The following is a 16,706-nucleotide window of genomic DNA, read 5'->3' on the forward strand; positions in this document are numbered from 1 at the left end:
TTCGCCCATGATACCACTCATGCGTTGCCATTCCTGAGGACTCAGGTGTTATTCCTCTGTACCCTGTAAATTCACGCCATATCCCACCCTTCAAACCGAAACACAGCCATGCAAACACAACTGCTTCACGGTAGAAACACGAATGGAACAGAGGTACCCAATCAATCGACTTTTGTACAGTCTCCCTCTGGTAATATACGGATATAGGCTACATTTTATTCTGGTCAGTGAATATATCCTGCGGGTATACCATGAAATGAAATTCCGAAATTTCGGATTCAATTTCGTGTTTTTGTTTATACCAAAATCGGACCAATAAATGGAGTTTAACATTTCGTTCGTCATACATCCTATCATAAAAGTCCAAAGGAACAATATTTTAATATTTCCAAACGGCATGTAAGTATTATGTAATTTTAACATCAAATTTGTGTTTTGTTTGGCTCCGAAATTTCGGAACACATTTCTTGGTACGCCCTCTGATCACGCAGACGAAGTCGCAAATAAATGATAGTTATTAATAAATCCATATTAGTTTTCCTTCTTTTACGTCGACTCACAATAGATATTTCCCATAAAAATACTCATAAAACTATCCACTCTAAATATCAATCTACCACATAAATCTGAAGGTCCCTGTACTACTATTTTAAGGTAAATTGTTGGGCTAATATTGTCTCAATATATCAGTAAGGTTTTGGTTTCAATAAGGAAGTTTTTTTCTAAACAATACAAAGATTTTGATAATTTCAACCCTATAACTACGGGATATAGTTCATTTCCCTTTATTCGGACACTGGGGGTGTTAAAGGGCAATAGGTGTGCAGACGTAAATCTTTAAAAAGTATGTTTAGGGTACAACGAGCCCTTAGGGTTTCTTGGTGGAATAAAAGTACCAACACTTTTGGATTGCGAGCGTATTATTTGTTATTCCATGGATAATAAGGGTCTGTCTTTGTAATATATTGACGTGGATGTATGCGTCAACATATTAGGAAAAGTGTCAACAAAATAGTGAAGGATAGAATTTAAAAACAAAAAATTGTAATATGAAAAATTTTACACCATAAAATCATCATGATAATGGCTAATATCCAAATAAATTCTTTATTCCAAGAAGCAACATGAACTAAATTTGTAATAGATTTAAGTCAAATTTATAATAAACTTAGTTTATAATGGTTCATAAAGCAGTAATTTCGTGAAAACATCATATTAAAATATAAGATAAAAAGATTAGTTTAGAGCAGTTATTTAATTTTTTTCATGACACGACCCATCCATCCCCTATTTTTTTTTTGTTTTGAATGGATAATAATGGAATGGTAACCCCACCTGTGCGGTATACACTGGTGGGGCACCAGTGAGGGATGATAGATGAGGATGAAAACAGATCCGTTGGCCCATCATGATGAATTCAAAAATAAATCAATCACGATGGTTTCCAGGGGGAACCGCGAGGAGCTCGACCTGATAGGGTATATTGCTAGCAATGAGGTTGCTAATCCCCATTACTAACAATTTTTTCTCCTCCCCATCCCCTTTAGTATGGAAAAATATTTCGCGACCCACGACTTATTTTTTTGTTAATTTGTAATTAACATACAAATGTTTTAATTATCATTATTTTTTATTAATATATTTTTATAACTTTTTTTTTTATACTGGGGTAGTTTTCGTGACCTTTCTATAGAGGCTTCTCGCCCAGGGGGTCGCGGCCCACACTTTCTTAAACACTGCTAAAGAGAATCGACCCCATATCACTAAAAATGTAGTAAAGATACTGTAATTGTGAAAGTGAATTTGTTTGTTACCTTTCGACGAATTAACGGCTTAACAAATCATTATGAAATTTAATAGACACGTAATATTTAATATATGGGATGGAAATAGACATAGGCTATTTTTTATTCTGATCACGCGGACGAAGCCGCGGGTAAAAGATAGTGTATCTATAATCATAGCATCCTGAATTTCCCGCATTATATTCACGATGTAACTTTCTCTGTCACGCGGTGAGATAAAAAAATGTGTAATGTAATGAAAAATACTTATTACTCTTTTAGATTTTACTCAACGATATCCACGAATCCAATTTCATCAATAAATGCAATATATATGGCCATGTAAAGTTATAAGGTAAGGGAAGGGATTGGACGCGCGAATAGCGATGCTCCCATCACGCAGAACCAATCTGTTTTTGTACAGACAGCAAATTAAAATTGACACCTAAAAATGTACAAATTATTTGACCGTGTATGTCTGTGATTTTTATAGTGGCGTTCATGTTTACAGATGACAGCCACCGTTTTGTATCAGGATTTTTAATGGATGATAATGGAACGATGACCCCGCCTGCGTTAATAGTTAATATGCGCTGACGGGGCACTAGTGAGAGATGACAGATGAGAATGAAAAGACAGGTCTTTTTTTAAAGACGATAATGGAATGGTAACTCAGCCTGCGCTAACGGTATGCACTGGCGGGGCACCAGTAAGGGATGACAGGTTAGAATAAAACGACAAGATCTTTTTTTTAATGGATGATAATGGAATGGTAACCCCGACTGCGCTAATGGTATGCACTGGCGGGGCACCAGTAAGGGATGACAGTTGAGAATTAAAAAGACAGATTTTTTTTTAATGGATGATAATGGAATGGTAACCGCCTTTGCGCTAACGGTATACGCTGGCGGGGTATCAGTGAGAGATGATAGGTGAGAATGAAAAGGCAGGTCAATTAGCCAATCGTGATGAATACACCTGGAATTCAGTAGTATAGGTTAATACCCATATAACAAAAATGTACACAGGCGGACTTATCGGTTAAAGGGATTTCTTTCAGTCAACCTTGAAAACCCGAAAGGAGAAGTATCTATAGGGTTTGTATGAAAAGCATAACATCTATAGTGTAAAAATAATACGATAAGTAATAAATTATTACTAGCTATACACTTAGTATATATTTGAGGCGTAGAAAAAAAAATTGCACTGTATTTTTATGCTGTCTGTATCAGAAATTACTAGATGCAGCGAACTCACCTGCAGGAATTTTAATCTATGGCACAACAGCTCCACCCTTTCCAAACAAGCTTCGACAAACAAACAGATTGTTTGCTTTTTTCGTTTACTCTTTACTAACATTATTATAATATAATGTTATCCAAGAGTTAACAATATAAATATTGTCAACTCTTGGCCCCGGGTGAGAAGGTGTTGTAAGTATGGGGATCTAGTAGCCCCATTACTAGAAATATAGGGTATATATCAATATACCCTATTATTATATTCATCATGAAAAAATACCAGAGGGAGACTTTGTACCAAAGTCGATTGCTTGGTGTTTGCATGGCTGTGTTTCGGTTTGAAGGGTGGGATATGGCGTGAATTTACAGGGTACAGAGGAATAACACCTGAGTCCTCAGGAATGGCAACGGATTGGGGGGTATCATGGACGAAACAGTATACTCTGTTATTTCCATGGTACTGCTCATGTCTATGGGTGACGGTTATCACTTTCCATCAGGTGGACCGTCAGCTTGTTTGCCATTCTAAGTTGTATAAAAAAAAAAAACACTTGTACTACATTACTTTCATACAAGTTAACACAACATACGACTTATGTGTACACACGACATACCTTTGATAACGTTTTGATTACCTACGCCGAAACCGGTCAGATCATATAGGTAGGTAGCTATGTACCTAAATTTATATATAATATTTATTTATTGGTACATCGACAATGTTACATATAATTCGTAATATAAATTTAATATTTACCACATTCTATCAGGTGGGCCGTCAGCTTGTTTGCCATTCTAAGTTGTATAAAAAAAAAAAGGAAAGATCGAATTAGTAATGAGGAGGTCCTACTTGGGGTTAAGGAAAAGAGACAAATTATAAAAATTATTGAGGTCAAAAGAGGGAAAATAGTAGGACACTTGATACGACATGATGAACTTATGAACATTATAACAGAAGGTAAGATAGAAGGAAGGAGGAGAAGGGGGAGACCAAGACACACAAGACTAATTGGTGTTGTGTCGTATGAAGAGGTGAAAAAGTAAAATATAATAAATAATAATATAATATATGAGATATCATAACCATACAGAAAAAGAATTCAAGTTACTAAAATAGCCCGTAGGATAAGCAAGCTGAAGTGGCAATAGGCTGGTTAACAGCTTGAAGAATCAACAATCGATAGGAAAGACAGGTTCTTGGGTGACTCTGTAACAGCAAACGCAGTATAGGACGACTCCCGCTAAATGAAGTGATGACCTCAAATACACTGGAGGGAGTCGATGGATCGTTCTTTATGGCAGTCTATGAGAGGACCTATGTTCAGCAATGGACAGAATTATCTGTTATTAGGCTGAGATAAATTCCAATTTATGAAATTTCCTGAGGAAAAAAAACTAACAATGTCACTTAAATAATATATTGCTATAAAAGATTTGCAGGCGCTATACTAACAATGTACGACTGACCTTTTAATCTAGAAGTTTCTCAATTCAACCTATACAGCAATTCTTCTTTCATCTATTCTTTTCAAATGAAAAAACCAATATACCAGAGGGAGACTGTACAAAAGTCGATTGCTTAGGTACCTCTGTCCCATTCGTGTTTCTACCGTGAAGCAGTTGTGTTTGCATAGCTGTGTTTCGGTTTGAAGGGTCGGATATGGCGTGAATTTACAGGGTACAGAGAAATAACACCTGAGTCCTCAGGAATGGCAACGCATGGTAGTATCATGGGCGAAACAGTATAATCTGTTATGTCCATGGTACTGCTCATGCCTATAGGCGAAGGTTACCACTTTCCATCAGTTGGGCCGTCAGCTTGTTTGCCATTCTAAGTTATATAAAAAAAAATATAAAACTGTTTTTTTTTTTTCAATTTTTATTACTCTATCTTTCAGTATCACGCCGTATTTTAATTTTAGACAGTAAAACCGTTAATTTATGTGTACACTGATAACGCTTAGATAAGAGACGAAATATCATTATGTATTTCAGAATAATAAACAGTGGCATTAAATAATACGAAAAATCATACTAAAATATTGTCTTCAAAACGACATATATTGTTTACATAGCACGTAAGTACTGCAGACTTCTTTAATAGACTTTTTTAATGTACGGAAATGGAATGGTAACCCAGCCTACCTTATCGGTACACGTTAGCGAGAGATAGTAGGTGAGGATACAACCAGGTCGATTAGCCCATAGTGATGAAATTCCATAAAAATTAATCACGATGGTTGAAAAGGGCAATCGCGTGGAGGTCGATCTGATAAGATATATTGCTAGCAATAGGGCCTTTTTTACCTTAAAACATACTTATTGAAATGAATTTGTTGGCCGTCTAGTCCCGTCATAGAATAGCCCACCCATTCCTTTGTCGTGGGTGTCGTAAGAAACGAGTAAGGGAGGGCGAGGAATGGCCAGCAGCGTCCCCCTAAAACTTACTAAAGACTAACTGCAGTTACCAATCAGCCTGCCAAGCGTGGTAACTACTCGCAAAACCCCTAAGGGGAGGGTTATATTCAGCAGTGGGTATTTAAACAAAAACTGTTGAATGAATTTGAATGAAATTTGGTATAAGGATATATTATATAAGACAGAGATACATATATAAGAAAGAGAGAGAGAGATAACCAAACAGGAGGAGACAGTTATGAGAGAGGACCAAACCGCCAGATACAGCTATTGTATGTTATAAGTACAAAATCAACGTGCCTACTATTAATACGAAATTTATTAAAAGTATTTCTCTTCCTGCTGTAACCAGTGAAGTCGTTAAACAAATGTTGTATCAAGGGCACGCGTTTCAATATCAGTTTATACGCGGTACTTAAATGTATGTTGGCGCCGGTATTGCAATAAAATGAGTTTATTTAAGGATGTTCAATATGAGAATGTATTTATTTTAAAAAATAGATAAAATAATGTTCCCAGTTCCACTTCGCCGTTAGTAGCATATTTTTTCTCTTCTTTATTCTAGCCTTTACAACCCTAATACTTCTTATTGGGGGGAAAGGGATTGTTAGTAATGGAGACTGAAAATCCCATTGCTAGCAATATACCCAAGCAGGTCGAAATCCTCGTGGTTCCCCCTGGAAACTATCATGGTTAATTCCTGATGAATTCATCATGATGGGCTAACTGGCCTGTTATCATTCTCATCTGTGATCCGCCAGCGTATCCCATTAGCGCAGGCGGAGTTAACGATACCATACCATTTTCACCCATAAAAATAATACTCCTTATTACTTCAAAAAACGATTTGTATTTCTTGGTGATGTGCAGAATAAAGATTTACGCAGTGCTGAAAACCTCGGCCTTAAAACTTCTTCTCATAGCTCTTCGTTTTACTCTAATTTCTTCTCTGTACAAGCCGTACAACTATGGAACTTACTACCAGTCTCAATACGCAGCGCCCAGTCGTTAGTCACTTTCAAGAACCTTATTTTTGTCTTTCCATACTTTTTTTTTTATATAACTTAGAACGGCAAACAAGCTGACGGCTCACCTGATGGAAAGTGGTAACCGTCGCCTATAGACATGAGCAGTACCGTGGACATAACAGAGTATACTGTTTGGCCCATGATACCCCCCATGCGTTGCCATTCCTGAGGACTCAGGTGTTATTCCTCCGTACCCAGTAAATTCACGCCATATCCCACCCTTCAAACCGATACACAACCATGCAAACCCAACTGCTTCACGGTAGAAACACGAATGGGACAGAGGTACCCAAGCAATCGACTTTTGTACAAAGTCTCCCTCTGGTGTTTTATTATTGTTTGTAAAATAAAAATAAAATTGTATATATGATAAATATATATGTATATTTTTATATATGAATTATAATACAATATGTATCTATCTAAATGTAAGTTATGTACTATTGTGTACACATATACTATTATAAGTAGTTAGATGAAGGTATGCATATGATTATTCGCATATATTTTATTAACATGAGCTTTTTTTATTATTAGTTACACTTCTTGCGCCAATTAATTACCGTGTTTTCTTTTTTTTGTTAGGGTCTAATTTCCCCATTACTAGCAATATACCCTATCAGATCGACCTCCACGCGATTCCCCCTGAAGACTATCGTGGTTAATTCTAGTGAAATTCGTCACGATGAGGTAACTGACCCGCTTCATCCTCACCTATCATTCCTTACTGGTGCCCTTCCAGTGTACACCAATAACACTGGCGGTATAAACACTGCATTATCATCCATTTAAAAAAAACATTTTTTTTTATACAACTTAAAATGGCAAACAAGCTGACGGCCCACCTGATGGAAAGTGGTAACCGTCGCCTATACACATGAGCAGTACCATGGACATAACAGAGTTTACTATTTCATACATTTCGATTTCACCCCATGTTAAAGTGACGTAACTTGTTGCTTGCAGGTTGCGATCGACAATCTAAGACAGTTCCGCGGTTGTAATCGTAAAATTAAATTAGTGACTTAAAATGTAATCTTCGACTTAACTCGCAGTTCAAAACTTTAGTACATTTAACGGAAATATTAATTTACGACGCGTTAAATCAATTTTGTTTATGGTAACTCGTACCTAATTTATTGCGCTAATATTGTAATTTATGGGTAGGAAATGGAACAAAACTAGAACCATAGACAAAGAATAAGGTTTTTTTTTTTATATAACTTCCAGAGCAGGAGGAAAATAAATAAATATTTTTCTATAGCTACTGTATTGAATATCATAATTCTGAATAGATTTCCATATAAATGCGCATACATACATACACGATTTCGTATTCTAAATCCAAATATTCACTTTAATATGTCTACGAAACTGTGATAATTTTAACAAAATTTGGTTGTTTTTTGAATAAATTCTTTTGACACAAACTACAAGAGTACTAGCCGTGTAAGTCTCGGGCTTAGAATAGTCCTTTCCCGTAGGTATCGTAAAAGGCAACTAAGAGAGTTTATGGCGGAGGGATGGGCAGCAGCGTTCCTCTTAAAACATCACCAAAAGCTGTGGAAATTTCGTCTTAGGTTTAGTGAAATCACAAGTGATGGATCACCACTATTATTTTTAGGCTTTCATATTTAACAAAAATAAACATAATAACAATATAAATTCACTCTCAAGTACAGTGATGTAACTGGAACTTCTTCACGTTGGCAAATTTAAATGCGATCGTAAAAACACCATAAAACACCATGGCGAAACTAACTAACACTCAAGGGTATGTTGGTTATAAAATATTTTATTCTGTATATTACTTACGCATACAAAATTTTATTGTTTTTCGTGTGTAGGCACGAGTACAGGACAGACCACAGTATAAAGAGGTCTTCTCTACCAGTAGTCCAAAGCACCACTGGTTGTTCTTTACACTATAACGTCATTGTGTCATGTATATGACTTATCGTGTGATTGTATGTTCATATATGTCTTAATTATTTATTGTCACAATTTACTCCCAAATAAAGGAGTTCTTCAATTAATTTGCATTTTCTTTCTCCCCCTCCCCCACCGAAGCATAGCTATCTTTATTGCGATCTTAATTCCACTAAGTTTTTTAATCTACCTCATAGTTTTAAAAAACTTAGTCCGGCGTCTACTTAAACTTCGACAACCATGGATTTTTTCGCTTATACATATATAACGCTTTTTTATCCCATTTATACAGACTGCAATTTATTCATTTACAATTTTTTTTTTACAACACAGGGGCCAAACGAGCATGCGGCTCACCTGATGGTAAGTGAGTACCGCCACCCATGATCACCCATAACACCAGCGGCATTGCAGGTGTGCTGCCGGCCTTTTAAAAAGGAATATACTCTTTTCTTGAAGGTTATGTTGTCGTATCGGTTCGGAATTACTGCTGCTGGAAGTTGATTCCAAAGAATGGTTGTTTATTTTGTGGAATTTTACATTTACGACAAAATAAGTAGGCGTAATTATAGATAGATAGATATTCTTTATTGTTTCCTCGAAATGATTACAATAGTAAACTTATTATAAATATAAACAATTACAAAAAATAATCACAATGAGAAAACAATGGGCGACCTTATCACTAAAAGCGATCTCTTCCAGGCAAACTTTTGGATTGAGAGGAGTATGATTATAACCATCCATTTATATGTATTAAAATTGAGGGAGAATAAATATGTTACAAAGTGCGTAGACATAAACAAACACAACTGGGGGAAAGGGATTGTTAGTAATGGGGTCTAATAGCCCCATTGCTAGCAATACACCCTCTCAGGTCGACCTCCAAGCGGTTCCCCCCGGAAACCATCATGTTTAATTCTTGTCGAATTCATCATGGTGGGCCAACTGACCTGCATTCATTTTCACCTATCATCTTCCACTGGTGCCTCGTCGGTGTATACAGATAGCGCGGGCGGGGTTACCATTTCATTTTCACCCATTAAAAAAACAAACACAATTCTGAATAAAGGCACACATAATATGGTGAGATTAATTACTATCGTTTAAAGAAATTGAAATCGCCATGTGGTCTCCGCTTAAAATGGGCTATCCCTTCCTTTCCCGTGGGTGTTGTAAGAGGCGAGTAAGGGAACCTATTGGTCGAGGGATGAGCGGCAACGACCCTCTTAAAATATCACCAATATCATGGCAACTACTGGCAAACCTCTCCACTCCTCGTTTCCACGGCTAATGATATTGAAAAAAATTTACAGTCTGAGGTTTTTTACAAACTGGGTAGCTCATATAAAAATGAATTGTTTCTAATGGGTGTTGCTGTATACTACATATAGCAACGGGTTTTGTCTGAAATTCGTCTGATGAGTGCACAAAAACAATATAAATAAAATTGAAGCGATCAATCGATTCTCCGTGCATTTTCAATCCTTTTTTTTCTAACGGATCAAATAGAACCGTTGGCAATTTTTTTTATTAAATAGCATAACGCTTGGATGATAGCATATATCTACTACGTGTCCTTGCTTTCTAAAAAAAATATGTAATTTATAAAATTCGTAATTTTGTAATCTCAACTTACCTTCGTCAATACCGCTTTAATAGTCTTCTGCGTATACGCAGATGTATACAATATAGTGTGCACAGGTGCCTCAGTGGGGATGCCTAATGACGTCATCTTATACACTTATCACTAATAGTCTTATCAACTTTTTCGTTGTTGCTTTCACTACTTTTTAGATGCTTTTTATGGAAATTGCAATATTGCTCTTCTGTCCTTTCGACATCATGTCACGCTTATTTTCATATTTACAACGCCATTTAGTACTAAGGTGCGATACTATTTCTATATAATACAACATGATAATATAAACATATCAATCATATAAGAAAATCTTTCCTTTTCAATATATATTTATTATAGGTACTTAAATATTGTAAAACTGACTGACTAAACCCCCTATTAGGGAGTAATCTATGTTTAGAAGTGGACAGTTATTTTTTTTTATACAACTTAGAATGGCAAAGAAGCTGACGACCCACCTGATGGAAAGTGGTAATCGTCGCCTATAGACATTAGCAGTACTATGGACATAACAGAGTATAATGTTTCGCCCATTATAATATTCCCCATGCGTTGCCATTCCTGAGGACTCAGATGTTATTCCTCTGTACCGAGTAAATTCACGCCATATCCCACCCTTCAAACCGAAACACAGCCATGCAAACACAACTGCTTCACGGTTGAAACACGAATGGGACAGAGGTACCCAAGCAATCGACTTTTGTACAAAGTCTCCCTCTGGAAAAGTTAATGGCTGATATGATAATGATGATTGTAATAATATTGTAATCACTAGGGTATCTAGCTTAACGATCACAATATGTTTTATAAATAAAAAGCGATCAAGCCTTCCATGGGTAAATACAATTTTCAAAAAAAAATTGTAGTCTATATTGCTGATAATGTATTATAGCTTTCTATAGGTGAAACAATTTTCAAAATATATCGAGTAGTTTTTGAATTTATCCATTATTAACAAATAATCAAATCTTTCTTCTTTATAATATTAATATAGACGTATATACACCCTTAAAACTTATTCAGACATTTTAAAAATACAGTGAAGTTTTGCATTGTAGAATAAAGGGTAATATTAAACACCGACCACACAACAAAGGCCTCACCTTTGTTGTGTGGTCGGCGGATCAGTCAGCGAACAAAGGGGCGATAGCAGAAAATCAACGTTGCAAATACCAAATATAATATTAATTACGGCTACCAGTGACCCGGAAATTAATTTATACTCTGATTATATAATTAATTTATATATTTATATATATAGGCTATTGAATTTGCAAATAACTTTAAGACCGACCCCTAATTTTAAGGATGATAATTTAATATAAGAAATGGCAATATTGTGACAAAAACTATATTAGACGGTAGTAGTTCTTAATGTATGCAAGAATTAGCTTTTTGCCCGCTACTTAGTAGATGGGGATTTCAGAAAAAAAAAACAAATACAATGGGCCACTTTTAAATGTCGTAGCAAAATAAAGCATACACTAGTTTTTAAGTTAGACCTCAAGTCAAGGAACAGAACCCTTTTTTGCATTAATGTCAATGAAACGTCAAATGTGCTGTCAACGCCTCATCGGACTGACGGAAAAGAAAATGTGTGCCTATTAATAGAAAAAATGGAACCGAAAAAAAGAAACTTCCTTTACACCCATACCTGACTTAACTATAACGGCTACGTGGATTTACGATATATGATTTTTTTTTCATATTTTTAATTGTTTAGTATTAAAACAAAAGACTAGTGATTTGTTACTTCAGTCGAAAGACAAAGCAATTTTACGGATTAGAAGGCGCATGGCGTACCGACGCGACGCGACGTGACGAGAGATGTCAGTAGGCGTAAGTAATAAACTAATTTTTAACCAACTTAATACAGACGTTTCTTGGAAATATCGCACCAAAACGGTAACACAAACTAGTTACTTAATTATACACATTTCATACACTTTCTAAGAACTTTATTAATTTATACCCACTTTATTCAAAACTAAATATTTCACATCACATTGGCCGTTTGTTTTGAATTTGGAATATTTACTTTAATACCGTTATTACTCAATACTAATTAATTTATTTAAATTTGGAATGCGCATATTTTCAAAATACGAGCGCGACGCCATATATGTCTGTAACAACTAAATAGACATTTCGAGCCGAACGTTATCAAGAGAAGGAATATAACATTATTTACCCCATATAGATAATAGATAACAGAAATAAAACACACAAAGATTCACTCGTATTTACGTATATGTGAGAGTATTCACATTTCTATTTTATTTGAATCTATTATGTCTGTATAACTACCTATTATTAATATTGAAATACTATCTCTTCCAGACAGAAAAACATCTGTGACACTGCGACCTTTCCATGTCTTTTTTTTTGTGCTCGCCCTTTTTTAAAGTTCGCTGCTAAATCTTATCAATGATATCGTCATAGTCGTAGAATGCCGACGGATCTGACAAATATTACATATATATAGATCCGTTAGTATTCTACGACTATGGCGATATAAGTTTTAAAACGTTTTTTGTAGTGATGTTTCTTGTCTCCTCAAGATATAAAATGTGTTTTCCAAAGGAGATATATTGTTTATGTATGAGTGACCTACAGCCATAGATTAAGTGCTGTGGCGTTTCTTCTTCATTGTGACAAAATCTGCGAACACTTTTTTGGCATAAGCCTAGTTGTGTCATATGCATGTCTAGTTAGACATGTTAATTTATTATATATAGTTTTTTTTTTAATGGGTGATAATGAAATAGTAAACCCCACCCGCGCTATCGGTATACACCGGCGGGGCACCAGTGAAAGATGAAAGGTGAGGATGAAGCAGATCAGTAAGCCCATCGTGACGAATTCAACAAGAATTGTTCACGATGGTTTCCAGGGGGAACCACGTGGAGGTCGACCTGATAGAGTGTATTGCTAGCAATGGGTTCATTAGACCCCATTACTAACAATCCCTTTCCCCCCATTATATATAGATTATTTTTATATATAGATTATTTTTATTCAAAAGAATAAATTTCTTTATTATCTGAAAACACCTTGATCTATAATAACTACCTAGTGATTTACAATAAGATTCGTATAAATATAGATAATTATTTTAATAGATGCAAGTAATTTACAATTACGCTTAAACGAGATGTTTTATTTTGTACCCAGTCATTGAACAGTATCTCAAAGAACTGAGAAAAGTTTGTTTTTTTTGCAATTAGATTGACAGAAAAGCTTACAGTGCACCTGATAGAAAATGACAACTATCGCCTATAGACATGAACAGTACTATAGACATAATAGAGTAGACTGTTTCGCCCATGATATCATTGATGTGTTGCCATTTTGGAGGACTAAGTTTTTATTTCTCTGGACATCATCTGGATCTCTGGATACCATCTTTCAAATCGAAACACAGCCATGTAAACTCAATTACTTCACGGCAGAAACATGAACAGGACATAGGTATAGGTATATAGGTATAAGCAGACAACTTTTGTACAAAATCTTCTGGTAATTATTGGTAAAATGAAAAAAATCTTCCCATTAGTATCTTAGCACAAAAATGTTTTTGCGAATGAAGTGCGAAAAAAAACATATATCATTGCCGCACATGCAACACATTGCATAAATAGTAAAATAAGAAATTATATAAAGAACGTTATTTTAATTTCAATAAAAAGCATAATACACAAATCAAAACACTAACACTAACATTACAAATATTAATTAGTAAATGAAAACAATAAACTCAAGAAATCTGTCATTCTACAATGTCAGAAACAATGACATTGCTGTACCACTGTCTATGGTTTTGCGTTGCCAACTTTATGATCAATATGAAATTAATTTTGTTTGAAAACAAAACAAAAAAATAATATTGTTAAATTCCAATATGTTTAGTATTCAGTATAGTGTAAATTGTTTGGGCAAAAGCTGTTATAGCTTTTTACAGGATAGGATTGCGCGGTTACCTTGAGAATCAACCTGTTGAATTTTTATCGTTGGGCCCAATGACCCATTTCGAGCAGAAAGTGTTTTAAAAATTAAATAAATAAAATCGAGCAAACAAAACCAAACAACTAGTGAGTATTACGAGTATTATACATTTATTTGTAAGTTTCTTCATAAAACGTCAAAAATTTATCCGCAAAATAGGTACTTACGTATTCAATAACAGAATAGAATTTCTGTAATGAATTGTATTGAAATCTCCCAGCCTCCCAATTGAATATTAAGGATTACCACAATGATCCAATTATTACTATAAAAGAAGGCAAATTAAATTTAAACATTACTTAAGAGTACTATTAGAAAATGGCGTCGTGTAAGTTTAGCATATGAGTACATGCATTGAATTGTGTATTGACTCCGTCAGTTGTAAATAGATTTGGAAAATTCTTTTTATATTTCAAAGGTAATGCTTACAAATTGGTCTCATAGAAATTCTATCAAAATCGGTTTAGTAGTTTAGTTTTAAATTAAAATAGCTGGTTTTTCCACAAATTAAGTAGTTTTTTTTTTTTTGTGGAATACAATTTAATTTGAATTATGTAAATATCTTGTTGTATTTATGAGAAAATTTTTAGCGACCTCGGCATTTGCTGGGTTCGATTAAAATCAATTTGCTTAGGTATTTGGTTTGAAAAATAAAAAATAATCAATAAACGGTATAGGAAAATTGAATGCAATCAATACATAATAATGAGCAAAGTAAAAATTTAAAACGTTGTCTTCATGATAGGCAACTTGTCTATGTAATTCGGGAATTATAATATACACAAACACGCACACACGCACGCACGCCCACCCGTTCGCCCGAGCACGCCTGCACGCACGTATTCAAGCACGCACGAACGCACGCACGTATTCAAGCACGCACGAACGCACGCACGCACTCACGCACATACGCATACACACAAGCACTCACGCACGCTCGTACGCACACTCGCTCGCTCGCTCGCCCACTCGCACGCACGCACACATGCACGTACGCACGCACGCACGCATACACACATACAAACAAAATTTATACACAAAATTTTTATACTCTGCAAGTTCTTATAAAGGGTTTTGGTACTGATCGTCAAGTTTACATGGTTGTTTCTATTATGGCAGCCATAACACTTTAGTTCTCTGGTATGGCATCGCATAAGGGGTCCCATGTGTGTCTCAGTGCGTAATGTCTATAGTGCTGCTCATGCCGTAGCTTACTATTTTCCTTTATATATTACACTCTTCTAACTACATACACTCTTGTTGATTTTTAAAAACACCTACGTACATACTTTCACTCACACACGCACTCATACGCACACGTACACACATATATACACGCATACACGCACCCAATCACACTCACGCACGCATGTACGCACGCACACACACACGCTTACACACGCACTCACTAATACACACAACCTTATTTTTCACTCACACATACTGGTTCATTCCAGTAGCATAAAGATTCTACTAATTCATTTATATACTCGTATGCTTTTACCTTAACAAATCAAGTAAAATAGATGTCCTTGAGTTGGGGTCTGGTGACCTGTAAGACAGGGTCCTAGTACCGACACTATTCTCTCACAAAGATTGTTTTGGATTGTAACCTATGTAGCTGTTAGTTTTATTATGTTGTTATTTTGGGAGAGAAATAAATAAATTAGGTTAGACATCAGCCTATTCGGAATATCAAGTTGTGTAGTTATTAGTCCTTACTAAAATTTTAAATGTGTAAGGAAGTTTGTTTGCTACTTCTTGACGTAATGTTTCAATCAATCCTTATGAAATTTTGTTTATACGTATTCATTCATGTTAATCAATTTATGGATTGTTAACCTGAATTTATTAGACGAAGTAGTAGACAAAAAGTAATTTCTTGTTATGATACTTAGAAAGGCAAACTACGAGTATTTGACAGCCCACTTGATGGACAGTGGTAACCGTTAATGATGGGTGAAAATGAAAACAGATCAGTTAGTCCCTCGTGACGAATTTCACAACGATTAACCATGATGCTTTCCAAGAAAATCCGCGTGGAGGTCAATCTGATAGAGTAAATTGCTAGTAATGGGGCTTTTAGACTATTACTACCAATCTCTCCCCCCATCGGTATGGTAACCGTCACCTATAATCATGAATACCACCAAAAATAACACCATACAGTGTGATCCCCACAGTACCTTTTATGGGCTGCCATTTCTAAGGACAACGGTCCTATGTCTCCGTTCCCTGTAATTTCATTTGAATATCTCCAATCGTCAAACCGAAATATAGCAAAGCGCAGCTGCGTCATGGAAGAAATAGGAGTGGAACAGAGGTACCTATGCCTAACACCGCCTGTGTTTGTACAAAGTCTCCCTCTGGTAGTAAAAAAAATATTTTTGTATTGTATTGTATCAATCGATAACGGTCCACTGTTGAACATAATCCCCCTCATAAGGGAGGTTTGCTAGTAGCTGCTACGCTTGGCAGACGGGTTGGCAACCGCAGTTTGGTAGGGGGGAAAGGGATTGTTAGTAATGGAGACTGAGAATCCCATTGCGGTTCTCCCTGGAAACTATCATGGTTAATTCCTGATGAATTCATTTTATTTCATTATGATGGGCTAACTGGCCTGTTTTCATTCTCATCTATCACCCTTCACTGGTGCTCC

General features: G+C 35.6%; 1 protein-coding gene across 8 annotated transcripts in view; it reads right to left on the reverse strand.

The window, feature by feature from the left end:
• The window catches only part of LOC113521605 (transient receptor potential cation channel trpm), a 315,620-nt gene that overhangs the window by 239,562 nt on the left and 59,352 nt on the right, over nucleotides 1-16,706 (reverse strand). Inside the window, exons 1-2 of one of the 8 annotated variants that reach the window (XM_031910041.2) lie at nucleotides 12,019-12,200; nucleotides 10,040-10,234 (exon numbers count right to left, since the gene is read on the reverse strand). The exons of 3 other annotated variants lie outside the window; for them this stretch is intronic. In XM_031910041.2, coding sequence (XP_031765901.2) covers nucleotides 10,040-10,135 — 96 coding nt within the window. In that variant the 5' untranslated portion in view covers nucleotides 10,136-10,234; nucleotides 12,019-12,200. Of the gene's footprint in view, nucleotides 1-10,039; nucleotides 10,304-11,696; nucleotides 12,201-16,706 lie in introns of those variants that run through there. 4 more of the 8 variants (XM_031910037.2, XM_031910040.2, XM_031910039.2 and 1 more) reach the window with 4 other exon arrangements.

The sequence above is a fragment of the Galleria mellonella genome, unplaced genomic scaffold (assembly GCF_026898425.1).
Source record: "Galleria mellonella isolate WM207_F2 unplaced genomic scaffold, CSIRO_AGI_GalMel_v1 utg63, whole genome shotgun sequence".
In the NCBI taxonomy this organism is placed as follows: Eukaryota; Metazoa; Arthropoda; class Insecta; order Lepidoptera; family Pyralidae; genus Galleria; species Galleria mellonella.